Here is a 26,343-nt window from a genome sequence, read left to right on the forward strand (position 1 = left end):
TCCGCGCCACCGGGCCGGCACCCGCGGGCTCCTGGGTGTGCGCCGCCGAGAGCACAGGGAGCCCGGGGTGGGGAAGGGGCCTCTGCCGCACCATCAGTGCCGACACCCCGCACCCACTCGTGTTTCAGCGCCGGGAGGGGCCCCGGTAATACAGGGAGCAGACAGAAAACAGGGGGATATTTCGACTTTTATTTTGTCCCTCGTGTATTTTGGCATGTAAAGGGCACACAAGGGGGAGGGGGGCACTGCTCGTGGCCCACCTCGCTGCCTGCCCAGCACCCTCCCCAGCAGGGTAGGCAGGAGGAACCCCCCCATATACAAGCCACACATACACACAAGCCACCTCCTCCCAGACAGCAAGGAGGTGGCATCATCCCACCAAGCAGCAAAGCACTAGGGCTGTGTGTCACAAGGATGGGGACAGTGAGGACATTTCCTATGGAAAGATATTCCCACCCCCACCCCCTCCCAGACCCCCTTCGCTCATGTCCATGGGGGCTCCAGCCCCCAGTTTATTACTCAGGGAACTCTTGTCTCCTCGTGTGTCTCCATAGACAGGACATGAAGAGACGAGTAGGGGAGAGAAGGACCCTCCTCCCATCCTCACTGCCCCCACACGCCTTCAGACCACTCCCCCCCACCACACACAGCAAGAAGATGTTCTAGCTGGGAATCCGCTGGTAGAAGTAGATGTAGCCCAGGTCCTTGGGGGGCTTCTCAGAAGCACAGACTTTCTGGTCATTGTAGATCACCCACCTGCAACAGGCAGAAGGGGAGCTCAGGGACATGAACCTGCAGCCAACGCACAACTTGATTCCCCTCCCCTGCTCTCATCCCTGACTCCCCCCTAGGACTTCTCAAGAAACAAGGGAGGACAGTGATTTAAAGCTGTACCTCAGAGTCCCCTTATTCTGTGAAAATCCCTCTTACCTGCCATCTTTCTTGATGTGACAAACATAGTGTCCACACATAGTCGAAGTGCCCATGTGGCTGATGAAGGCAAACAGCTGATATTCTTGAGAATAGGAGAGAAGAGAGGAGTGGTCAGAGAGGAAAGGCATCTTATCATGAAACAAATACCCTGTGCAAGGCCCTCTCTAGAAAAGGATCCCCGAAAGGAAGCTCTGCTGGGTAATAATTTAGAATCAGGTTCCTGTCAAGCATGACTGTGAGGATTTGGTCTCAAGGCCAAATGTGCAGGGAAAGAGGAGATGGTAACTGCCATTTAGCCTTCTCTCTTCCAACTGCTCACTTGGCCCATGGGTGCCAGGTGGTTAAGGGTAGGGATTCCCCCTCGCTATTGCACCCAGGAACATTTGCACTGATTCTACACACAGACTGGAACCTGTTTTTTCAATGGGAGTCTGAAGAACAGAAAACCCTCCTAGAACAACTGAGAGAAAGAGGCACAGCGCCTTCCTGTCCTTCACTTGACAGCACTTCCTCTGCCTCTCTCTTACTGGTTTCCAGGTAGTTCCCAGCCTGAAGGGTCTCAGGCCCCACATTGCCATCCCCCTCCTTTTCCTCCCTGCTTCCAGCTTAACAACCAGATCAGCAGTTGCTGCTTCTGAAACCTCTGGTACTGCATGGATTAGGGAGGATAAAGCCATGTTGAGTTTGCACCCCAAAATCCACATTCCTGCTGCTTGGAACTCACTTCCAGGCCCATCACGCACTTTAGGACCCACGGGAACAGATTCAGAGATGGACTCAGCTGCCGACCGCCCCTCTGAAATATCCATAGCAGCTTCTGCATCAAGGTCATCAATGTGACTAAAGATCCAATCCACAGCACGCTCCAGACTGTTGTTCTGGAAGGAAGAAGACTGTGAACTTTGGAATGCCTGTTCCTGAGAATATCCTTTCACTCTGATGTCACCTATGCCTCTCACCGTGGCTCTAAGCGCTTTCATAGCTTGGTCCCGGGAGAAGCCCATGGAGACAATGGTGGCCACACTGTCTTCTGAAGGAGGGTCTGGGCAGGCAATAGTAGACCCTGGCCCACTGGATCCAGGGAGAACTAATGGGTTAGCAAAGTCTGCAGAAGGAAACAGAACACAGCTCAGAGCAGTTAGATCTCTCCAAGAGGGACACAGTCTCAGGCCAAACTACTTCAGTTTTCTACTGTGGTAGTGGGACAGGAAGTACAATGTCCCAGAAGCAACAAGCTTCACCGTGGCCATGTGGCCTCATACCTGGATCATCCATATGTGACATGACCCAGTTCATGGCAGCCTCAACCCCACTGTTCCCTGTGTAATACACGGCTTTGCGGCAAGCATCCATGGGAAAGCCCATCTCCACTAGCTGGATAATCACTGACTCATCCAACATGGGTGCTGTGGGAAGAAAGAGATTAGAGCCACCCACTCCCACCCAGCCCTGCCTGCTCCGTTTTGTGCAGTGTCACACAGCCCCCCAAGCCATCATTTCCCGGCTTCATTTCACACAAATTCTGTCTCTCTGCTCTTCTCATTCTTCCTCAGAAGCACAGTCTCACACACAGACACCCCAAAGAAAAAAAGGATTCAACTCATTAACTCAGAAGCACTGGCTCTTTCCAAGCCTCCAAACCCTACCTCCCATCTGCAACTGTGAAAATAAAATACTTCTACCAGTTAAATCTTGTATAAACCCCAGCTCTGCCCCCTCTAAACGCAGGAGACATGCCATCTCCCCATCTTCCACGGAACAGGAATCAACAAACTCCCTTGCATAACTCCCTTGCATAACAGGCATGCAAGGGAGGCAGCGACATTTGTGGACAGAGGGACTGGGAAAGTCTGAGCAAGTGGGAAACCGCTAGCATGGGAGACAAGACAAGGAGAGCAAGGAAATGAGTCAGGCATCAGGAAGAGAGCAGGAGAATCACTAACATGTTGGAGAGGAGAAGTGAGGGGAGCAGAAGGAGTCGTCGTCCTCGTTGCCATAGAACCCCAGGCTACCTTTGGGCTCGTCTGGTGTCACCAGTGGGGGTGCGATGTCTGGCATTTCTTCTTCCCCATCTTGCAGCCCTGTTCCCTGCAGTGCAGAGATATCCAGCTCCTCTGGCATTTCAATGGAGACATCTGCAAGAAACAGTTTTGCTCAGCCTCCCCACAGGGGCAGAAACAAAAGACTTGGTTGGGAGATCTAGAAGAGTAAGTCCCTGGGGATGTAATAAGCTACACTCTGCAGCACCTTTTGGGGTAGTTACTTTCCTCTTTGTAGTAATGACTGCTATACCCACATGTGACACCCAATACTTATACGGTCTCTACTTCTCAACCTTCTTACCAAGCTTTTTGGGCACCCAGTCCAGACCGAAAGTGAATTTCTTGATCTGGATCACTAGATAATCTGGGAAAGAGGCGAACCGTGTTGTTCTGAAAGAGAAAATACTTTTAAATACTTTGTCAGCAATGACTGAAGGCACCGAATTGATTCAAGAAATCAGCGAGTACAGTGGAGGCATCTCCTATGGGGGAATACACGTATCTGTGCAGCTCTCCTATGCTGAGCTTAAAACTCTCCACAGAACCACTTGTAAAGCAGATGCTCTCACCAAATGAGATGGGATGCAGTATTTACAAAATCTTGGGGGATGAGGAAAAATAGTGCATGCTCTCTACCTTCCAATCCTGTATTTTACAAGCCTCCTCAGATTTTAGTATTTAATTCAAAGTCTAACTTAAGGAGTGTAGAAGAAATAACATTTTCTATTAGACTGAGAGATGCAGCTGCAAGAACTGACAAGCTTTCAAGCACAAGGGCACTTCTTTGGATACAAAGCAGAAGCAGGGAATTTTAAGCTAACTGAATTTGGTCAAACATTACTTAGTTATACAATTTGAGAGAGAGGGTGTCTGGAATCTATGAAACAGAGGGGAATGTTTGTGAAGGGAGAAGCAGTAATAAGACAGACAGATACTTATTATTGGGGGCTAATTGCAACATGCCTTAAAACGAATTTAAGTAACAGTATATATTTAATGCTCATTCTCCCAAACTGCTTGAACACAACTCACTACCTAAAAGCAAAATGAAATGTTACTTTTCATTGTGATCATGTTACTGACTGTTTATAGCAGCTATGGATTAATAATAGAATATTTGTTAGAAAAACATTTCCGGTTCTCTGAGGACTACCCTTTCATTGCAGAAGAACAGTCAGTAGCATCGCAGCAGAAAGCCACTTAAGTTTGTAATCTTCTCACTACACCTTTGCACGGTCACATGTGCTGCAGGCAGCAAGACAAATTAAAGCTGTTTTTTAAACCTTGCTACTAGCATTTTTAGCATTCTTTAAAATAACTCATGAGACTGTTGGACTCAGTGTTTTGCTCAAACTTCAGTAGCTAAGAACTTGATTTAAGAAATTCTAGAGGCCATGCAAGACCAGTGTTGCCATACTCTCAGTACTGTTTTTAAAGCTACATTTTGAATTTAGAATAGAAGCTGCTAGTTTTCTGGAATATCACTGTATTTTCATAGCCCCTCAGCAAAGGAAATCTGATGGTAAGGACTTCACTAGTACTGCTGTTCTGCCCATTGGGGGCAAACACTCCTGCACTGACAGACTGGTCCCCGCTCTGCTTCAATGTTATATGGCTCCAGGATGTGGAGAACTAAAAAGCTTTGGGAATACTTCTTCCCCAAACAACTACAAGAAGTCACCAAAGCTATTGCCAGTTTGTCATAGCCCAGCTGGTAAGTCACACACACTCACTTGAGAGCCACAGACTTGGCCTGCAAGGCTGTGCTCCAGAAATCATCCACCTGCTCTGGAGCTCCATAGGCCTCTAGGCAGGAGCTGAAAGGCACCTTGGCTCGCACCAGCTCTGGCAGTGGCTGCTTCTCCTCCTCTGCCTGCCGCTTCTTCTCCTCATACTCCAGTAGTTCATCTAGAAAATAAAGCAGAGGAGTCACAGACCACATCTAGGTACCTACAAAGCAACTGGTGCCAGCTACACCCAGAGGCAGAACAGGCCTATCAACACATCATCAGGAATAGAGCACAAAGCAGACAATGTCTTCCAGAGCACTGCTCAGCTACTGCAGTCCTGTCTTGCTGTTTGAATCACAGCCCAGCTTGTGGTGTCAGAGGGACATCACCATGTCACACCACCTCTACAGAAATCAGCCCGATCCCCCAAAAGAGGGTGAAGGATCAAACTGGCTTCAGAAGTGACAAAGTCAGTCCTTTAGGAAGTCCATTTCTCACTAAAGGAGTTCTGTAATAAAAGTACAGCATCTAAACATAATGTCTGCTACTGCTCTGGCCTTGGCACACTACTGACCTTTGTTCAGTGCAGCATCCATGGGCACAGGCAGCTGCATAATATAGTCCACACGCTGGGTATATTTCACCTTTTCTGTGGCCAGGCACTTCAGCTTCTCCTCCACCAAAAAACGGAAGACCTCATTAGGGTTCTCTGAGCTGCGGCAGTTCCTCTGAAGAAGGAAAGATTAGAAGGACAGATGTAACATCAGAATGTCAGAAATAAATATCTACAGTAGTGGTGGTTTCACACAGGACATGGCTAAAGAGTATTCACCTCTGTATGCAGTCCCCTGGAAAAGACAGCAAAGAGGAACTAGAGCTAACTTCTGTACTCCAGGAACCCAGGACATTCCTGCTCCTAGAGATAATTTACGTGTCCAGTTGTGCCATTCCCAAAGGAAATTCCTCCAAGGAATCGGCCCTGAAAACATGGCCAAGCACCTCTCCTTCTCTGCTCCCACAGGTGCTACCTGGCCCATTTCCCTGTGTTCTCTCTCTCCCTCTGTTTCAATGGTCAGCTTCTCATCTCCACTACTCACTCCCTGCTGTGGGGAGAAAACAAAGCTGGACTTTTTCACAATTTGACAGATAGACTCAATGATTACCTCCACCATGTTGATGAAATGCAGAAAGAACTCCTGGGCGTCCTGCTGTCGGTTAGTGGAAAATTCTGGGTGCCCCTTTCCAATGAGGGACTTAAACATGCGTGGAGCAATGCCATTCTGCATACCCTGCAAATAACAAGATAGAAGAGGAAGGTGGTCATAATTTGCCAAGCGTGTGTCCTGGCATGTGGCACTCTACTCTTAGCCACGCTTTCCTTCAGGTGACAGGACCCCGGAACGAGTCCCAGGAGATGTCTTCAGAAAGGGTTCTCCCTCCATCCCCCAATCAAAATGCCTCACGAAACACATACATCATGAGGATGCTGTATCCAAGACTCACCTTCTGATCCGGCTGTTGTTCCCCATCTGCAGAAGCTGGCTTTGAATACTCCCCAGAAAGCAGTCCATGGCCCAGTTTGGCTCTGGAATGATGAAGAAGTCACTGTTAGCATCAAAATGGTCTCTGCAATCCCACATACTCCAGGAAGTACATCAACTCATCCAGCTTTAATGCTACCATGGACTGTCAATCCCAGAGAGATCAGTCTTCTCTGCTGTACCAGCCAAGATCACCCTATCTTGATTTGCTCTCTGGGCCCATGAGACACGTCAACTTGAGAGTTACTAGAACTTCTGGGCACCAATCTCAACCATTGCTTGCACACTGGGGAGCAAACGAAGGAAAAGCTTCCTTTTCCCCACAGAAGGGTAGCTGGTGCTGAACCACACTGCAGCTGCCTAACACCCAAACGGAGCGACAGCCTGATATGGGCAAAATAGCGGTACATCTGACTGACTGTGCAGGAGACAACAGGGTAGAGTGAATCTGTCTGAAGTAGAAATAGCATTGCTGTGAGCAGACTGACCACGTTTTCCCAGGGGAAAGATCAAGAATGTGAGGCACTTAAAGGATAACAGTCACTTTCAGCAATTTCCTGCTATGCTCAGACTCTCCTACTATTCCACTTCATTCCAGTCCCTCTCCATCACTGTTGCCATTTGTCTGGAACCAAACCCTACCAGTTCCTCCCTTTGCCCAGGCAAAAGTCTTTCCAGCTGTCTTAATCCTCTCCTCAGTGAACATCTCACCCCAGGTTGTCCATATTTAGAACACTCCCTTATCACTGAACTCCTTTCCACAAATGCCTCCTTCCATTCCTGCACTGCAAACCTCCATATCCTGCTTTGCTGTTTTAAAACAGATGCAGCAGAGAACTCGTATTTAAAATGCAAGACCCTCCTGAATCTTGTGTTCCTTCTTCTGTATATTCTCCTGCTATTGCTCGCAAATACCTCTTTCAGGAAGCCTCTTTAAGGATATATAAATTATCCACTGAGAATAGAGTTGCCCAAGTCTGTGTATTTCTTCGCTCTTAGTCATCTCCCTCCATTGCAGAGAGCAAGCACCTTTTTGCTGTTGCACAGACAGAATATGCCTACCAAAAATCCCCTCGTGGTAACAGATGGTACTGCATTCCCCACATAATACATTCAAAAGCCTCTCATGAAGCCTGAGATGTGCTCTGTTCTCTCCATCTGGGGCATTCAGCTGAACTTTCTTGGCTTAGATCCTTATTGATCACTGAGGATCAGTGTCTCTGGCGACGGGCATGGAAACAGAGAAGTGAGGCTTGAGGGAGAAACCTGCAGCAAAGCACACTGTAGCAGCGCAGAGGGGACGCACCCAGGCAGCCTCAGCCTTCCTTCTCTCACCAAAACTCTACGTACACTTGTGTGCTGAAGTCCTGTGTGGGGTCCGAAGGTGCACTTTGGAATATCTTCTCCAGCTTGTCCACATACCTGCAAAGCAAAACGGAGCCATCTAAAGGACATGTGAGTTCATCTAGCAAAGACACAGTTCTAAGCCTGATCACTGCAACAGATGCTCCCAACTCTACACGATCTTTATACTGATCCCAGGGGATCCCAAGCCAATGAAAAGGAGCGACTAAGCTCACTTACTTTCTCTGGAAGTCTGGGATACTGAACAGCACCTGCATCACAGAATTGAGGTAGCAACTGTTGCCCAGGTTACGGATCCCAGTGTAGCCAGGCCCATAGAGGGGCTTAAGCTGCACGCCAGACTCCTGGATGAGCTCCCACTCCCCAATGCGCTGGTTCATGTCTATTTCCAGTTCTGTCATTGTCTTGTCTGTCTAAGGAGGAAAAGAACAGGAAAAAATTCTCAAAGAAGACTCAGCGAACACCAGAGGTATCAAAAGGGCAATCCTGTAGAGAAACATAGACTCAAATCCATTCTGGTTTATTAAACTAGAAGATGTGGAGGATACAAAAATTGTTTTCAAATATCTGAATACCTGGGTTACAAAGAGGAATGATAAGAAACATGGGAGACATCTGAACCATCCCTTGTAAAGGGCGATGGAATTCACACACAAACACTGAAGCTAAGGAGCAAAGCTCAGAGCCTGGGAACCTCCCTGTGGATGGTATTGACACAGAACTCCAAGGAAATAAACCCAAGGGACAGGAAAGAAAGGTAAAAAGGGCAACTAAAGAAGAGAGGCAGATGAGACAACTCTCTGCTGGACAAAAAACAGGGTTTGTTGACCAGGAATGGTTCTGCATAATCACAAAAAGCTGGGATCCAGCTAAGAAACCTCAGACTTGCTTCTCTCCCCCTCTGGACGCCACCCCCCTCACCTTCTGCATCTTGAGCATGTCAATCCCAAAGTGCGCAAGGTGTTCTGCCAGGTTGGGATCCAACACCATGTCATCCTCATCGTAGGAGTAGACGTCTATGCAGGAACAGAGGAAAAGGAGAAGACCTATAATGACCTGTGATCTAAAATTCACTGCTGGATGAATAGAACACAGTGGTCAGAACTGGGAGTTTTGACAAACAGAGTAGTTGAGGTTTCTCTCATTTCTCAGGGGAGTAGCACAACAGACAGAATATTGAAGTTCCTCTGAAACATGTGACAAGACAAACAACTTTGTCACTGATCAAGGTACAGAGGTATGTGTATGCCTGGAGTGAGGTAAGTGGGGTACTGTGCCATATACTCTCTGCTCAGGCTTTGGACACAAAATTCTTTGATAAACATTCCCCCACAGAAAATAAGATGGCGACCTGGATAAGTATTCTAAAATCCTCAAATTACAAGGGAGGGGAAGAGGAAGGCAAGGTTTTATCAGCTGGTTCCTTCCCTGCCACAACAAGTAGGTCAGAGTGGGAAAGTTCATGATAGGATGACACTGCATGTTCCAGGTCAAAAGATGGGCAACAGCAGCCTGATACCTGGAAATTCTCTCTGACTTTCCTTGTCAGAGGTTCCAGTCAGCCTGAGGTGGTGCATGGCACCCTTAACCCTCAGAGGATCCCCCTTCTCACCAGCCCCATCAGGAGTAATTGTTCCCAGTTTTACAGCCAGTGGGTAGCCAGTTTCCCGGTAGTGCTCGACTGCGTGATTGTTGCCACCACTGCCATCAAAATAACGCCGACCACAGAGGATGGCTCCATCAGTCATGTTCAGCCACAAGTTCTCCCTCATGTCACACTTGCTGCACTTCCAGCCACTATTGACAAGGAATAAAGAAAAAGAGATTAAGGTGAAAACCTTTGGGTTGTTTAATACCTCCTAAGCTCTCTCCATTACTACCCACTGACCACAGTATAAACAATCTAATTCCTCTTACTTCAAAACACTAAGCAGCTTGAAGTATTTTAGTTTGTCACTTCCCTTGAATTTACTATGACAAGGCACACTCTAGAGACTCACAAAGGAAGTCTCATCTGCTGCTGCAGTCCAGGACAGGACAGGAGAAGAAGGTGATGGGGGTGGGCCCAGCATACAGGGCGATACAGCTAGTTTCAGTACTATGCTCACCACGGCGGGATACGGACATCATTCTGAAGTTGTTGCAGGGAAAAAGCGTGTTTGGATACACGTCGAACCTCCCCATCCCATGCCTGCACCTCCTGCTTCCGTGAAGCTGAATCTGCTGTCAGGATGGCCTCGACTGCACTGGCAATCTGGAATTAGAACAGCAGGAAAAAAAAAAATGAGGGCACAAGGAGAGACGCTTCCAGTGGCCCAAGCCTCCACATTTAGGTTCAGATCAGCAAATCAGTTGTGCTATGGCAGCACTCACGAGCCTCAGCCACAAGCCAGGGCTCTGTAATATAAAGCACTATAGAAATGTAGAACAACCCTGCTTACTCCAAGCTGAGACGTCACAGCAGCTCTGCAGGATCCCTTTTACAGGACAGAAGTTCCTTCTCTGTAATGGTGTTTCCTCCTTACCAACAGAAAACACAGCCCTCCAACCCAAACATACCCTGTCTCTGACCATGTCTGGTAGTCCCTCCAGCCCATCGCGAGGAATATCCAAATGCTCTGGGAAAATTACTATTTTTACATCTTCATCATACTCAAACTTTTCCTCCGTGATATCAAATCCACCTTCTACACCTACAGGAAGAAAAAAACATTGCAGTAACAGGTGAAACTAAATAGCTTCTGATGCCTGTTTGCTCATAGCTTACATGAAATAAGGCACCACAACTAAGGCAAAGTTCTAGATTAGTGACCCACAATCTTTCTTCTGTTCCTGGATCCCAAAGGTTCTGATGGAGGTGTGGACTTCACAGAAGTAAATATAAGCCTAGTGACAACAGGTTTGCTTTTCACAGCTCTTTGTATAGATGCTTAGAAGGAACCTACAGACTCTGACTACAACCAGAAAAACAGAAGACCCGCAATAGAGAGGCAGTAGCCAGAACATGGCTCATACTTCACAGTGTATCCAAGACGATGAATCACAATGGGCATGAAGAGAGTATACTCTAACCCTGTGCAAAGGTTTAGTCTACCAGCATCTTTAAGGAGCCTGGCTCTGCTTCTTGCCCCTTCCAGGAAGGACAGTTCAGAGTCCTGAACATAAGTGGGGAGAACCAGGAGTTCCTGTGACACCACAATATCCAGAAGTACAGGAAAAGTCTTAGGAAAGGTATAGCACTAGTAGTTTCTCATACCCATCTAGCCATGCTTTACAGAGGTTAAAACAGAAACAGGACTTCCATACAGAACAGGTTATTTGCCAGTTGTCAAGAGTCATAGTCTTGACAAGATGAACTGTCATCAAGAAGTAGAGTTTGCAGTGGAGAGAACTCAGTGTAGGTACTCAGGAAAAAAAGCTTGGCCTTTCCTGTTCTCCAAGCATTCACACCTTACACCGCAGAAGGAAACATGCAGAAGACACGTGGCTTACTAGCAGCCCTGACCCCGTGTTTTTCTTTTGAAACTGATTTTCCTTTACTTCTTTAAAAATGGCATGCTATAACTGCAACAGATCTCTGAAGATACGTGGCTGCAACAGATCTCTGAAGGCAATATGAGTTCTTGCTGTTTACTGCCTTTGCCTCAAGAATCCCACGTGCGACACAGTTCTGATAACCATTTCTGAATTTGGTTAAAATATTGACAAAAATTCCTTGTTCCTACAGTATCTCCTGCAACTCTCTCCTCAGATACCTATGATTTTTAGACTATGCACCATCTGTCATGAATGAATGCAGATGCTGCAAGCCTGAGAGATTTTAGAAATACCTGAAAACAGACACCAGCGTCATGCAACAATATACCCAGACAATCCTCTTCTGTGCCTCTTCAGCACATCCCAGAGATATCTCCTGTCACCACTTCATAGACTAAAGCAATACAGAATCCCTCAGGGTATTGCACAAATCCCAAACTCTAAACAAACTAAAACAGGCTGGTGAGGTCCCCTTGGGTGGTTACGTGAACCTTCTGAGGAGGAAGAGGGTCTTCAGCCAGCAGACTGTCTCCTAGCCCTTCTTCCCCCTTATATAGCCAACAGCTTGCCATGAGGTACACTGCCTCCCTCTCCATGGCTGTATCTAAGTACCACTAACTCCAGAAGTTGTCCAACAAACATGCAGGCATGGGAGGCAAACACTATAGATTTTTTTTTTTTTTTTTCCCCATGGAGGGCAAAGCTAAGGCACAGAGAGATCAAGGGCTACATTTTGCAGCCAATGACATCTTGCTCCTAAATTTTTCTAGTACTTAAAAAAAAAATCTCCCACGTCAGGATTAGCTGAATCACCACAGTTTATCTAAAAAAGAGGAAGAAAAAAAAAAAAATCTCTACTGGATTTAAAATCACTGCCTCAACCACTATCTTCTATTCCCTTCCGCCCCATTCACACCACTAAGCTTTTCTCACAGACACCTATTTGCTGACCAAATGACAACAGTTGTCTCAAGACCTTTGTAGAACTGAGGATGCAGAAATAACTCATAATGCGGATTGGGTCTCATCTCACCAAAAGCAGCATAATCATACACATAAAAGCATTGTCTTTCTGAACAAATGTAGATTCTAGGCTCAATTTTGCTGGAAGTGACCTTGGGGACTCCACCTCATCATAAAAAGAGGGAGCAGCTGAAAATCTTAATTTTGGTTTGCGCTGTGGCAGAGTGGAGTCACCAGGCGTCTGCTACACAACAGCACAGCTAGGAAAAAAGTGAGCAAAAAGCAAGATGTGCACAGTTCAGGTTCTGGATTTCCCTCTAGTGGTCAGCTTCCAGCAAGCCAAGAACCTGTTACTACTAGAAAATGTTCCTTTACAGATCTCCATAATGGTTCAGAAATTACTAGCCGAGACTGCTCCAAATAAGCAGAATCTTCCATTCTGGCCATGACAGCCTTTGTAGTTGGTGCAAGAGAGTAATGGAACAGTAGTGCTGTTCTTCCAAAAAGGGGCTTGTTTTTAATATTGTAATGTTCACATGTATTTCTTCCAGTATCAGCTTTCCATTTCAAAGAACTACCAATCAAAAATGTCAATACAGCATTTACCAGTAATTTCTTCCTCATCTGTGTAAATAACACTAGTTCAACTTCTCATAAGTTTAAAAAATAGTTTTTCTATCAGCAACTTCAAACTTACTTTTCTCAGACCTACATGTTTGCTCAAACTTACATTGGGCCCACACTGGACACATCTGCATTAAGCAACAGCCCACACCAAGCTGAGTCAGATATACAGAGTTAAGAGAGGATGCGAAACATATTTACCTGCAGAAAACATGATGCGGCTTTGAACACATAACAAAACTACCACCTCAACAACTGTTTTGTGGTAACTGCCCATCTAAGACACGCTAGAAAAGATGAAGTTTGAATTCAGTTGGGGATACTAGCTTCAACTAGCCCAGAAGAAGAAAGGCAAAAGAGATTGTGCCATGAAGCCAGGCAGCTCCAAAAGACTGGTCCAAAACGACAAGGACGATATAATACACAAGTGCTTTCTTACCAATAGCCAAGCGAGTTGGTTTCTTCCTTGGGGGGTCCCCAGCAGTGGAGTTCGTATCTTCTTCCTTCTATTTTGTTAAGAAGAAACAGAGAAATAGAGTTAGGGGGACAGGCAAGCTGTGGCAAACCTTAAGGATTAAAATTAAGCTACTGTGAATACAGAAAGATGCTAGGCAGAAACAGCATAAACCACCCATACAACAATTCAACATAAGCAGAGCTAAAGAACTGGTGCACCTCAATTCACCAAGAAACACATTTGTTATACTCAGGAGACAAAATTCTGTATCTGATTGAATACAGAGACATATCCCAGCTCTCAGTTTCAGAAGAAGTTTAATTGTATGTTTGTTTGTTGTTTTTTTACCAGTTTACGTGTTCTTTTGAGGTGAAGGTAGACCCGCTGGCCTGTTTTCTGATAGTGCTTTTCCACATATTGCTTCCCAAAGCCCAGGAACGTGTTCATGCAGATATATAAGCCGCCATCTGACTCCTGAACAGAAGGAGAGGTAAAAACTGGAGGAAAATGGTAAAGAATGCCATTCCAACTGCTAAGATAGGCCCAGACTTACCTGTAGGAACACCACTCATTATTCATTAAGTCACAGCTACAGCTCATTCCTACATACCAGCCACTTAGTAGCTAGGTAGAAACAAGATGCTGACCTCCAGCCTGGCTGTCCCAGAATAACAGGTACTTCTGTCAAGCTGATGTATTTGAAAACCTGTTTGCCTGTTCATTTACAGCAGGACGCTACTGAATCAGGAAAGCCTGAGTGAGATTCCTCAGAAGCTTACCTTGTGAAATGTCCTTAGCATGTACAGTTCACATGGTCAGAGCACAGTACAATCATTATCAATATGACCATCCCATCTGAAAGCACCATTCCCAGTGCCATAGGGAACTTTGCCAAACTACAGTGTGAGGAAGGTTAACAGACCACTGTTTATTTTTGCTGCTGCATTCTAAAGTTTGTGAGTAGCTCAGAAATAGAAAAAGAATGAACCCTGGAGCAAGCACCCCAACCATCCCACAAGGACCTGGAAAACACCACTCATTCAGAAGAGATACCCTTTTTAAATTGAAGTGAGGGACCCAAATACAGAAGTTGGAAAACAGGGATGCCACTAAGAAGCCCTCAGCCTGTTTCCCAACACTAAGCAGCTGGGACAGAGTCAGGGCAGAGAGTGAACAGGCAGCCATCACTGTGGGGCCTGGGGAGGGAAAGAGGGCCAGGCTGCCGTGTGCTGCTTCCTCGAAGGACCCGTACCTTCCAGCCGCAGCCCCCTGCCAGATGGGTGCCTGCAGAGGAAGCACCTCGCCCTCCGGCCGCCTGGGCCTCCCTAGGTCCGCCTAGGCCAGGCAGGGGTAGGGAGGGAGGAGCAGGAATGCCGGCGGGGTGGAGACGCCTGGGGAAGGGACCACTGCCATCTTAATGACACAGCACCGACTCGCCCCCCGCCTACCGGGGCACGCCACGCGGTGAGGCCCCGGGGGCTGCTCAGACCCGCAGGGCGGGACCCCCCAGCCCGACCGCCCCCCCCGCCAAGGGCCGGGTCTGGGGCGCGCCCCGCCCCGCCGAGGGCTATAAGTGTCAGCAAAGCCCCCACAGCAGAGGAAGGTTAGGGGGCACCCGCGCTCCAGGCGCTCGGGGCTGGACTGGGCCACAGCCGAATGGGGCGAGCGACCTGCCCACGCCCGCTCCGGCTCCAAAACTACAGCCCCCAGCGCGCCGCGGCAGGGAGGGGCGCGGCGCGGGGCACGCCGGGCGCTGTAGTTCCCCAGAGCCCCGCGCTCCGCCCGGCCGCGGGCCGCTCCAGCCGCCGGGGAACCACAAGTCCCATGGCGCCCCGCGCGGGCGGCGCCCCGACAGGCGGGTGGGCCGGGAGCGGGCCGGAACGGGAGGCAGCCCTGCGAGGCGGGCGAGCCGGCCGCGGGGCGCGCTTACCGGTGTGTCAAAGGAAAAGGCGCACTCGTCCTTGTGGACCCGGTCGCCGGCCTTGGGCACCCGGATGGACGGCAACACCGAGAGCAGCGCCTCACTCAGCTCCGCCATGACAGCGGCTCACTGCAGCACCGCCCACAGCCCCACCCTAACCAATCAGAGCCCAGTGTGGGCATGCGAGCTCCGGCCAATCCCACGTCGCACGGGCGCGCCGGTAGCGAGGCTGAGGGACGGGCTCGCGGAACCGCCCGGCCGGTTCGCCCAATCGCAGTCACGCTTCTGCCGTCACGGGAGGCCGTGCCAGACTCCTCGGTCAATGGCGACATAGAGCTCGGCGGAGGCGGTGCCGGTCTCCCCGAAGATTGACAGCAGGCGGGGGGCTGGCGAGGCGGGACGTGCGGGGCGGAGGCTGCGGAGCCGCCGGGCGACCCCGCGGGAGATGGGCGGCCGGGGGCGGTCCCGGGGGCGGGGCGGGCCTCCCCTCGTGCCGTGGCCAATGGGGCGGTGCCGCCCGTCGCGCGGGAGATTTGAATCGCGGCGGTGGGCGGGGTGCGAGCGCGGCTCAGCGCCTGCTGCCATGGGGGCTTCTGGCAGCGCCCCGGCCACCCCCGCTGCGCCCCGCAACAAGCACCTGGCGCACGTCAGCGACCCCCGCTCCCCCAGCGCCGGCATCCTGCGCACCCCCATCGAGGTAGGCGTCCTCCTGCGGGTTCCCCGCCCGTCTCGGCGGCCCCGGGTCGCCACCCCCACGCCTGCCCTTTCCGCAGGTGGTGAGCTCCCCGGCGGGCAGCCCTCAGCCCGGCCCCGCCGAGCCGGCGGCGGGCATCACCCAGGAGCGGGACCCGCGCTCGCCCACGCCCGGTATCTACCGCACGCCCATGAGATCCGTGTCGAGTGGTGAGTGCAGCCTCCCCAGGGCAGCGGGTGGGGGGGCGGGCTGCGCGTCCCGGCGGCTCATCCCGTCCTCTGCCTCTCCCTCCTCGGCAGACAGCGTGGACCGCCTGGTGAAGCAGCTCAGCGAGGCCTTCGGGACTGAGGCCGCGGCCCCAGAGCCGGCGCCGCCGGGAGCGGCCTGCCCTGCCGAGGAACCGGCAGCGGAGGAGCCGGCCCGGCCGAGCTCCCCGGAGGCGGCCGCCGCCTCGGAAGAAGGGGCGGAGAGGCCGCCCTCCCCCAGCGCCGTCCCGGCTTGGGCAGCCCGCGCTGCCGGGCCCGGCTTCTCCTCAGGTGAGTGCTCGGTGTGGTGAGGCCCCGTGTGCCTGGAGAGCTGCGCGGTCTGCAGGTCAACACCCTCTGCATGTGCCTTCTCCAGGCTTGATTTCCTCCAGAGACCCTGGTTCAGCTGTCTCCTGTCACCTCAGATAGCTTGGCTTTGGGGCTCTGCAGCTGGGAAGCCCCTGTGGGAACTGGTCTTTTATCAAACTGATTTCTGTCAGGAGCTAGAAAACTGTTTCCAATATGTAGTCAAAATCAAGAGGTATAAATGTACCTCTGTAAGAAGTAAATGTGAGCTCTTCCCTAATCTGAGACAAGATTGTAATTGTGGAGGCCTGTTCAGTGGGGTCTTGCAGTTCTTCCTTGGGAAGAGCTGGGGAGTGATGGCGAGGCTAATGCTGAGGGTCTTTAATATAAACCATGTTTCAGAAAACTCTGTGCTGAGCATATCTCCTATAAGGAGAGGCTGAAATTGCTGGGACTGCTCAGCATGGAGAATAGAAAGCTCAGGGAGCATCATTTATAAGTATATATACCTGAAGGGAGGTTATAAGGAAGGAAGAGCCAGGCGGTACCCCGTGACAGGACAAGAGGCAATGGGCACAAACTTGTATCTGGACATCAGGAAACCCTTTATTGACTGTGAGAATGACTGAGTACTGGAGTAGGTTGCCCAGAGAGGTTACAGAGTCTCTGTTCTTGGAGCCCTGTGTATGTGGTTTTAGGAAACTGTTCTAGCCGGCCTTGCTGGAGCAAGGGCATTAGACTAGGTGACATCCAGAGGTCCCTTACAAGTCCTTGGGTAACAGTCTTTGCTGTGCAAGAAAGCAAGCTAGATTACAAAGGCCAGGAGGTATTTAAAATCCAGGAGCCTCTAGCTGTGTTGTGGTACACTGATGTGCTTCCTTCTGTCACTAGGGAGCAAGCCCATAAGACGCAAGATCAACAACAAAATCACGGCAACCTCCAGTGGAACTGGCCGCTCTCCCCTCAGCATCCTGCAAGATGATAATTCCCCCAGTGCTCTTGCCCCTCGCCAGGTAAGTCTTAGTGAGTCATATTGTGGGAGGGAGGATGGTCTGGGAAAAAACAACCAACCAACCAAAACCCAAGTACTTAAATTTTTATATTTTGTAGTGCCCCAGTTTGGAACTGTGAAATAGTTTTTTTTTGTGGTTCAGTCTTGTCCCTAGATGCTTCCAAGTCTTGTTCAATGTCTGTATCTTTGGCCTTACTGTTATATTGCCCTTTTTAGTGCATCCTTTCTTTTAGACATCACAAGAGAGGCAAAGCTGAATTGCCTGAAAATGAACTATGTGTTCCACTGAGAACTAACTAACCCTCAATTAACTTATGTTTTACACCATATGTTTGGTTTTCTATTTCTTTAGGGTAAGAGGCATGTGTTGGGAGAGAACCTTGGAGAGAAGAAGGAAGTGACAGTGGATCTGAACAGGAGCCTCAAATCCGGGAACTGTGCTTGGAGTGACTTGAACAAAGAGAACCAACAGTGTCCTTTTGTGGAGAACTAGAGATTTTCTTTTCCAGGTTCTTGCTGTAATTTTCTTTGTTTTGAGAGTCTTTTAGGGGTGAGAAATCCTGCTATAGACTGAAACTCCAGACTTGTGGTCATTCTCACCTATCCTGTTGTGGAAAGGGGAAAGAATATACTCTCTCTCCTAACTTTGCATATCTTATGTCCAGTACAGACGTCAGTTATTTTATTACATATCAACTGTATGGACTTAATGTATAGCTCTTATATGTAGCAAATAAATCTGTGTTAAGCCTTTGCTGACTGTAGCTGTGTCCTGATGGGACAGTAGGAGTCCCCTGCTTGCCAATTGCAAAGTTTTCTTTGGGGACAAGGATTCGGGAACAGAGTTCAGCCTTCCATAAGCCCTAAAACTTGTCTCTGTCCCCCTGCCTGTAACATGCCACCATAGGCCTGTGCTGAGAAGGGTCTATGTACTATAGAGTGGGTGGGGAAGCTGCAGCTCTGCAGGAGACTGCTCTATCTAGTCTCACTTCTAAAGTCCTGCTGCACCTATGCCAGCCTAAAACTAATGTGTACGAAGGACTGTAGCCTATTGCAAGGGTCTGGCATGAGGGTGAGGTCCAAAATAGGATGAGATAGTATTGTGCATTACTATCTTGATCTTCTGTAGAAAAGTCACTGTACCTTGTTGGTCTTAAACATTCCCTACCACAGTCTTGGGATCCCAGGATGTTCCCAAGTCATTTAGGGGCTGAAATGGGGAATAGGGGCTGGATATAATGGTTGTGTCTTGTAATTGAGCTCTAATCTCCACGGTTTGCAAGGATGCGTTTTCAGCCCTCTTCCCAACTCCAGGACAGCAAGCCTTGGGGCTAACAGCCTCTTCTCAATTAAAACACAGGTGAGGAATACCCTCCCTTGGGGACTTTGAGGTACAGCAAGGCCTGTGGATGAGATGTTCTCTGAAAGGGGTCAGTAGGCAGTGTTCATAGAAATGTCGTGCTTGAAGTAGCTTGTAATGCTGGAAAGAACACAGCCTGCAGCGTTCGTGTGAGCTTGTTTTATTAGTTTGGGCTATGATGATCTATAACAGACTTCAGAACAGGAGTCGATGGCTACTGGTTAGACAGGGTCACCACACAATGCAGGAGTGAGGCAAAAAGAGAAGGAACAGCAGGAAGCAAACAATAAGAATAAATATAATATTCCTTGGTGTTCTGGCAGGTCTGAGGGCTACTTTCTCCCATTTATGCATAGATAAGACTTGAGCTAAGTCTTTCCCAATGGAAAATGAGCCAAATTTACACTACCTTTTTTGCCTGATGTTGCATAATAGGAATCTCAAACCCAGTACATCTCTGAGGCTGTCTGCAGTGACAAAGGACAGCTGCACAGAGAAGTTAGGTAGAGTTTAATCAGGGGTGGAGCTTAGCCTGGGACGAATGTGCTGCATGAGAGGTCCTCTGAACGATGAGTGTCAATGTGGGTAGAGGTGTTTGAAGATGCAAAGTGTCTGAACTGCACTGTAATGTCCTGAGACATAAAAAACAGTATTTTGCAGGTCTTCAGGCCTGCATGAAGCTGGAAACTGCTGGAGGAGGGCCAGTGTGTGTGCTGCTCCCCAGCTCTCCCTGCTCCACTTCCCCAGCCTCTCCTTTCCCTTTTGCTCTGGGAGACCCCTACTAGCGACCTGTGTCTAGAGACAAGCGGGAGTGGTAGGTAGGCATTTCTGTTGTTTGCATGGGCTTGGGCTGCGTGCCATGCTTCCCCTGCTCTTTCCCTCTCTGCTGCCATCCTCAGTTCCAAATCTTGAGGAAGCTGTCCCAGGAGCCAGTGGCAACAGCCATGCCATCTGCCGTCACCCCCAGGCAGCTCACTCTGTTGTCATGGCCAGAAAGGATTCCTATGGAGGGAAAGAATAGAGATCAGGAAAAGTAGTGGGGCCTGGGAGAGATGAAGGGGTTGACTGTGCTGAGGACACACTGTAAGCTGTGTACCTACACCCGTGTGCATTGTGCTGTCTGTTCCTGCACAACTCGTTACAATCAGTACGTGGCTAGTAAGAACAAACATGCAGAAGAACATTTGTGGCATACAACCACCACCCATGGGACTGGCCAAAGAACAATGATGTTCTTGGGAAGGTCTGGCTAGCTGAATGTTCATACAACCACTTTCACCCTGGAGAAATGGTAGGACTAAGAAACAATGTCATTCTTGATAAGGCTGAGAAATAGCAATGCTGTTGATGGGCTGCATTATAAATTTTCAGATTTTCATCTGAAAGAAAAAAGGCACTTGGGTGTATTCTGTGTATGAGCATCACAGAGTTTCCACAGATGCTCAGCTTGGTACCTGGCCACCAAGTGGTACTGTGAATAGCTGGCACTGGCAAACAGCAGAGTCTAGGAGAAAGTAGGAAATACTACTGGTGCTTGTGAGCAGTTTTAGCTAATAGGAACCTTAATGCTCTTTTCTCCCTTGAAACAATGTTGTTTAAAGGCTAGACTTCCTTAACATCAAAGCCAATAGTTCTTCTACCAAAAATATAGTTGTACTACTTACGATGTGCTCCTTAAGAGTGAGGGAGCTTTATTTGGTTTCAGTCAGTATGAGATGTGTCCTTTTTATAAAAAATAAAGGCCTTTTCCTTGCCTTGGTAAGGTCAGAAGACCTTACAGGGAACAAAAGAGGGGCATCCAGGAGGCACTCACCCACACGCTCTGCTTTCAGGGAGTCCCAGATGTTGCAGTTGAAGTCATCATACCCAGCAAACACGAGGCGCCCACTGCGGGAGAAGGCGACTGATGTGATTCCACAGATGATGCTCTCGTGAGAGTACACTATGAGCTCCTGATCTGCCCGGAGGTCAAAGAGACGGCAGGTGGCATCATCTGAGCCGGTACAGATGGCTTCACCATTAGGGAAGAACTGAGGAGGGCACACATCAGATTTTAATCAGGCTGTGCCTTCCAGTTTTTCTCAATTCTTCACCTCCTCACTAACCACCAGGACACCACAGGGGTAGGAAAACTTAGTGGGACAAGACACTAGATCATAAAAGTTGAGTCTGCTGAAGGGGGAGACTGATGCTTCTCCTAAGACCTAGTAAAGCCTTCCATCTCAAGAAAGCAAATGACCTAAGGGCTGGAGCTATTGCAAAATGTCCTAGTGCTTGAGGGAGGATTATTTTCTTTGTAATTCCAACTGTTAGTTTAGGGCTTGACAAGTGTCCACCCATTATCCCCAGATGGGGTCTGGCACAAATCAGAGCTATGACAGCTTTCCTCTTTTTGATCCTCCTACATCAGCCTTCTCATACACGCTCTTTTTCTGCATCCTTGCTCTGAGAAGCAAAAAAGAGCTCCTCAGGAGCAGGTATGGCAGAAAATGATACGGCTGGCAGGGTAGCCATGGGACAGGTGAGAAAAGCTGTACTAATTGCAGTCAGTGGAGGGCGGTTCAAGCAGTAGACATTGCAGGAAAATGGCAGACTCATTTGGTTAGCTGAGCAGGATTAAACTGACACGTTTCATGTCCTGCTACCTCCAGGGTTCTGGTTTGAACCCTTGCCTCAGAGGGCAATACTTGCCCCTACATATCTGTGCTGCCTCCTGTGAAGATTTCACCTTCAGAAGATCTCCCTATGATCCCAGGTTCCCATTTCTGCTGTCTGGAGCGAAGACCCTCAGCTGAGTTAGATATTCCTGCTGCCTCACATTTGTCTTGCCCCAGGGCTCCTGGAGCATGCCTGAATCATGGCTCTCAACAGCTGCTCTGAGCAAAGCTGCAGCAGCATCCATATTAGGGTGCTGAGCTCCACAGATCACAGTCTGCTGGCTGGGTTCAAGCAGTGCTTTGAGTCAGTCCTAGATGCTTTTGTTCCCTGATGCTCAGGAAGACACAGCCTCCAAACTTCAGTGAACTCAGGCCCTCCCTGCTTCAGGCTGGATCATGGGGCTGAGCTCTCCTGAGACCCTTGTCCCCAACACAGCCGTGACAGTTTATTTCAAGCTTGTCCCGAGACTGTTTCAGAGCTGATCCACCATCCATTTTCCTTGCCTCCCCACCACTGTGCAGACAGCATACATACGCAGATGGCGTTGATATCAGACTCATGCCCCAAGAAGGTCTGACGGCAGGTGCCCTCCCGCACATCCCACAGTTTGGCAGTAGCGTCACAAGCCCCAGAAATGAAGAGTTTGAAGTCTGGGGAGACGGCCAAGCTCATACAGTCTCCAGTGTGACCCAGGAACACTGTCTTCTGCTGCCCTGTCTCAATGTCCCAGAGTGCGCTGTGGAGAGATAAGAGCTTCTCAGAGCCAACCCAGGCAAAGCAGATCTACAGCTGGGCTGAAGAGCTGTCTGACTTGCAAACACAAGAAGGGAAGCCATGAGCCTGACTACAGCATGGGAAAATGGGTGAGAGTATCACTGGAGTCAGCTATATGCAACAGGAGATATCTTTCTACCTTTACTAAAGTAGAGAGAGACTAAGGCTGGGGGTGTGGGGGGTTTGACTGTTTTCCCATAACTGCAACAGCTGAAGGGAATACTGAGGGGAGGTAAGAGGGACTCACAGCTGAGAAAAGTCTGTCATATCCATGCTCGTAGGATGTACAAGCCATGTTCACTGGGATCCCACACTACAATCAGGCAAACAAGCCCCATGTAACCTTGACCTCTGATGGAAATGCCACATCCTGACTCATCCTCAGTCAAGAGGTTCTTCCAAAGCAAGTGTTGGAACAGGGTGGAGGTGAATAAAGACTCAGCACTCTTCAGAGTCACAGCACAGCGAGACCTGAGAGCCAGGAGTCAAAGGATCACTGGCTTTGCAGGTGTCCCTTGCACAGGGGGTAAGACTTAAGAAGTGGAGTGTGTGTCTGGGCTTCACATAAATTTATGATGTTTTGTGTCCTGGCATAAATGACACATTGCATTGTAAGAGCTGATGACATGGTCCATACTACTTCAACAATAGATCTGCATCTTGATGTGTTCTCAACCAGGAAAAGGAGAACCTGTTCTGCCAAGGGAGGAAGAATGGATCTGGCTTCCTAAGCTGCTCTGCATGGCTTCCCTGTGCAGAAGCAACTGGTCCTTAGAGAGTGGAGGGCTGCAGAACAAAGGGACTGCACTTGCTGATGTCAGCTATGCCTCCAAGAGCCAGAGGTCATGTCGCTAGGATGCAGAAGATAACACTCACCATGTCGTATCTCCAGAGCTAGTCACAATATTGTTGTCATCAAGAAATCGGCAGCAGGAGAGGTAACCTGGGAAGGGGGAAAACGGAAATGTGAGAAACGGGGCAGGTTTGGAAGCGGAGGGCACCCAGGTTGCAGGCAGGCAGCACACACACCTGTATGGGCTGAGAGCTCCCTGCTCACTTTGACATTGCCTTCACGAGTCTTGAGGTTGTAGATGGAGCACATGTTGTCAAGGCCCCCACAGGCCACAAAATTGCCTGAGGGTGCATAGGCACAGGTCATGACCCAGGAAGAACGCAAAGGGATGGCATGTACCTGGGAGGACAAGAAACCGTGTCAGGACTGTGGCAGCAGAGAGAGAGCAGGGCGAGGGCACTAGCTCCAAAGGTCGAGCATCCCAATTTGCTGCAGCTGTCTGACTCCTACCTTGTTCGTTGTGTATGTGTCCCACACAATCAGTTTCCCATCTTGTGAGGCACTGACCAGAAGTCTGTGAGAGAGGAACAAGATTATGTTAGTAGCTCTCTTCCCGTCAGAGCCTTCCTGCCCTTCATACCCATGCGCTGCCCTGCACCCAGCAAATCAGCAGCATCTCTCTCACTTGGAGTCTGTGGACCAGTGCATGGCATAGATCTTGGCCAGGTGCCCACGCAGGGTCCTTCGGGTCCGCATCTGAATGCGGCCAACGACCTCTACTCCAGACACAATCTGAGGAAAGGTGAGGAGGAGAGGAAGAATTAATCTTGGTCTGACAGGAGCTTTACTGCTCCGCACATCTCTGCCTTCTAACTCTGCTTCCCAGTTGTAGATGGTCTCCCTTGGTCTGGAGCTAGCTGTCCTCCCCACACACTCACCTGCCCAGCCAGCCCTGTCCCTTACCTGAGCAAGCGTTGTGTCTGCACAGGCTTTCCGGGCATCCTAGAGAAGAGACAAGAGCAAATGAGACAGGAAAATAAAAGCCATATGATGAAGGCAATGGCACATGAAATTCAGGGGCATAACCAAGAGCCTGGTGGCTGCAGGAGGTAGGAACTGTGGCTTTGCTGTATTTAGATTATAGCCAGCACAAGGGGATTCTGATCTGTGACCAGGGCACCTCAGCACCCGTCAAACATCAGGAAGGTGAGCCAAAAGTTCTTCAGCATCCAGTTCCCCATACTGCACCCTTTGCATGGATACTCCTGCTTGGCAGAACACAGGCTGCCTTGCAGACTGAGGAGGTCCCAGGGACACGCTACACTCTCTGCAGACAAAACATCCATGGCCACTTCCTTCTCACTGTTGCAGAGTCACCTCGTCTCTCCCTTCCTCTCCCCCTCCTCCCACTACCATGCTATGCAGATCTGCATTAGCACTTAAAGGGAGGTGCAGAACTGCAGAGGGCTCCAAGGATGAAAGCTCAACTCCAAGTTGTGGCTGAGGAGGAGAACTTGGACACAAGGGCACTGCCCCAGCAGTTTAACGACTGTTGCCAGCATTACCGCAATCTGCTTCTTCAGCTGCTCAGCCTCCTGCTTCATCTGTTCCATTTCCCCCATATTTCTGACCTAGGGGTGGCTCCTCCACGTGGGGCAGCCTTGATTCTGGGGAGACAAATCAAAGGAGAAAGGTGTGAGATAGAAAGGGCACTAATATACAACCGATCAAGTATGCAAATGCAGGCATCTCTGATAAGGACTTAGCAACCATTTCATGGCTGAGATTGGTAATGTCATGCTGTATCTGGTCAAAGCCCTTAACATTTGGAAAGTTTGTACTGGGCTTGATCAGAGGTCCATTTGGTCTTGTATGCTGCTTATACTTACACTGGGAAGCTGAAGATCTCCAGAATCTCTTGCTGAGGTTCTGGCTGCACCTGTCCCCTCATCTCCTTATTTATAACCTTCCAGTTCCAGGCCCTACCAAGTCCTGGGTCCTCTTTGTCAGCTTCTCCCTGTCCACAGCCAAGCTGTCCATTTCAGCTCCAGGAGTAGAAAGCTTGATGAGGGGAGACCAGTGGCTATTTCCTATCATTTGTCCTAGGAAAAGCATCACCAGTCAGTTCTTACCACCTCTTTTACCACCAACAAAATCTAGGGGCTGTTGAGGTGCTCTGTCAGGGTTGCCTTCTAGTTTCACAACAAGAAGAAGAAGTGGGTACCAAGGGAATGATCTAAGAATAACATAAGCAGACAATAGTATTGTATTTCTCCTACTTTCCTAGCCCCAGCTTTTCATCAGCTTTCAAGGATAAAGGGAGCATTACTGTATGCAAATTTTTGATGAACTTTTCTTCTATGCTTTTGTCCATACAGCTTTTTGCACCCATGCTGAAATTCAGCATCCTCCATGGTGAAGACTTCAGCAGCTTAGTGGCATGCTCTGTGAAGAAGTTTGGCTACTCCTGGATGGCACTAATTCCACTTGGTGGTACGTAGCTTTTGAGTTGGAAGCATCAGCAAATAACTGGTCTCTACTCACCAGCATCACCTGGTTTTTAAATAGATCTTTGTCATATCTGTCTGCATTCACCTCTCTTCCACACTGCAGAGAACACGTAGTAATTCCTCCCATGTAAGCTGTTATGACGTTCTCTAAGGCCTTTTCAGTTGTTTACAAAGTATAGGTGATGTGTTTTTGCAGAGAGGGAAATGAACCAGAACTGTAATCCGTATTCAAGACACAGGTGCACCATACGATTATACAGCATCTCTGTTTTGTTCTCTCTCGTTACATGCACTTAAATTTCACCAGTGACTTTAGCATTTCCCAGTCTTGTGGACAAATCTTGTCTTTGTTGCTTCAGTCTTTCTTCTGGGTAGATATGAGTGTCCAGATGTGTTCCAGGCATTCTTCATCATTAGGAACAGCACTTTGCCTCAAGGCCAAAAAATGCTCTATCAGCATCTGCAGAAATTCCCCTAGTCCCTGTGAGTCACATCGCCCCTGCCCCTCTCTGGACTGTTGACTGAAGGCCTTGTGTTTTCCAGCCAACAGGCCTTTATATCCTCCCGTGTCAGGCTGCTCTCTTGCTGTGGACAAGCACATGCAGGTATCTCCCAAGTCCCACTGCTCACTGCTTTGTAGAGGTCATTGAGTTTCCTTCCAGAATCCTTTACCCTCCACATCTTTGTGGCTTTCCTTTGATCCCCTAGGCAGTGTGAGTTTCTGTTTGGCCAGTGACTCCTGAGGCATGGCTTAAGTGTAGGAAAGACAAGGAGATAAACATTTCCCCCAGCTCCCATGAGGCATGAGCTTATCCCAGAGTGATAAACTATGCTTTGCAGAGGAAGACTTGTACCTGCTGCCTGCAAACATGAATGCA

At 49.1% G+C, this 26,343-nt stretch overlaps 3 protein-coding genes across 4 annotated transcripts; 1 reads left to right on the plus strand and 2 right to left on the minus strand.

Moving 5' to 3' along the window:
* Positions 1 to 177: 177 nt before the first annotated feature.
* Positions 178 to 15,379, minus strand: USP5 (ubiquitin specific peptidase 5). Of its 2 annotated transcripts, none has more exons than XM_082045590.1 (20): positions 15,123 to 15,379; positions 13,541 to 13,666; positions 13,175 to 13,241; positions 10,171 to 10,304; positions 9,720 to 9,865; positions 9,224 to 9,408; positions 8,533 to 8,627; positions 7,831 to 8,024; positions 7,597 to 7,668; positions 6,209 to 6,290; positions 5,869 to 5,994; positions 5,280 to 5,433; positions 4,709 to 4,883; positions 3,277 to 3,365; positions 2,946 to 3,068; positions 2,196 to 2,339; positions 1,893 to 2,038; positions 1,658 to 1,811; positions 931 to 1,015; positions 178 to 756 (listed from the first exon to the last, which is right to left on the minus strand). In XM_082045590.1, the coding sequence occupies exons 1-20, from the start codon at positions 15,228 to 15,230 to the stop codon at positions 663 to 665; spliced, it is 2,499 nt and encodes an 832-aa protein (XP_081901716.1). In that variant the 5' UTR covers positions 15,231 to 15,379; the 3' UTR covers positions 178 to 662. The 2 variants fall into 2 exon arrangements, with proteins under 2 accessions (XP_081901716.1, XP_081901715.1); XM_082045589.1 differs by having other exon boundaries at positions 2,877 to 3,068.
* Positions 15,380 to 15,449: 70 nt separating this feature from the next.
* On the plus strand, positions 15,450 to 18,126 carry CDCA3 (cell division cycle associated 3). Its single transcript, XM_082045607.1, has 5 exons — positions 15,450 to 15,810; positions 15,887 to 16,016; positions 16,107 to 16,343; positions 17,250 to 17,371; positions 17,723 to 18,126. Exons 1-5 carry the CDS (start codon positions 15,559 to 15,561, stop codon positions 17,861 to 17,863), a joined length of 882 nt encoding a protein of 293 aa, XP_081901733.1. The 5' UTR covers positions 15,450 to 15,558; the 3' UTR covers positions 17,864 to 18,126.
* A 1,484-nt stretch (positions 18,127 to 19,610) lies between these two features.
* On the minus strand, positions 19,611 to 24,653 carry GNB3 (G protein subunit beta 3). Its single transcript, XM_082051988.1, has 9 exons — positions 24,521 to 24,653; positions 23,919 to 23,957; positions 23,641 to 23,747; positions 23,466 to 23,529; positions 23,192 to 23,354; positions 23,039 to 23,105; positions 21,923 to 22,124; positions 20,544 to 20,760; positions 19,611 to 19,732 (listed from the first exon to the last, which is right to left on the minus strand). Exons 1-9 carry the CDS (start codon positions 24,575 to 24,577, stop codon positions 19,626 to 19,628), a joined length of 1,023 nt encoding a protein of 340 aa, XP_081908114.1. The 5' UTR covers positions 24,578 to 24,653; the 3' UTR covers positions 19,611 to 19,625.
* Between the last annotated feature and the right edge of the window lie 1,690 nt (positions 24,654 to 26,343).

Source organism: Streptopelia decaocto (assembly GCF_964273445.1).
Source record: "Streptopelia decaocto genome assembly, chromosome: 1".
NCBI lineage: Eukaryota > Metazoa > Chordata > Aves > Columbiformes > Columbidae > Streptopelia > Streptopelia decaocto.

Coding starts and splice junctions, on each gene's coding strand:
- USP5 (XM_082045589.1), bottom strand. CDS start 15,230: ATGGCGGAGCTGAGTGAGGCGCTGCTCTCGGTGTTGCCGTCCATCCGG. Junction 10,305..13,174: donor ACCAACTCGCTTGGCTATTG/GTAAGAAAGCAC, acceptor TTCTTCCTGTAG/GTGTAGAAGGTGGATTTGAT. Junction 1,016..1,657: donor AGTGCGTGATGGGCCTGGAA/GTGAGTTCCAAG, acceptor CCTATTCTCAAG/AATATCAGCTGTTTGCCTTC.
- CDCA3 (XM_082045607.1), top strand. CDS start 15,559: ATGGGCGGCCGGGGGCGGTCCCGGGGGCGGGGCGGGCCTCCCCTCGTG. Junction 16,017..16,106: donor CATGAGATCCGTGTCGAGTG/GTGAGTGCAGCC, acceptor CCTCCTCGGCAG/ACAGCGTGGACCGCCTGGTG. Junction 16,344..17,249: donor CGGGCCCGGCTTCTCCTCAG/GTGAGTGCTCGG, acceptor TTCTGTCACTAG/GGAGCAAGCCCATAAGACGC.
- GNB3 (XM_082051988.1), bottom strand. CDS start 24,577: ATGGGGGAAATGGAACAGATGAAGCAGGAGGCTGAGCAGCTGAAGAAG. Junction 23,958..24,520: donor AGCTGAAGAAGCAGATTGCG/GTAATGCTGGCA, acceptor TCTCTTCTCTAG/GATGCCCGGAAAGCCTGTGC. Junction 20,761..21,922: donor CTGATATCAACGCCATCTGC/GTATGTATGCTG, acceptor TGCCCTCCTCAG/TTCTTCCCTAATGGTGAAGC.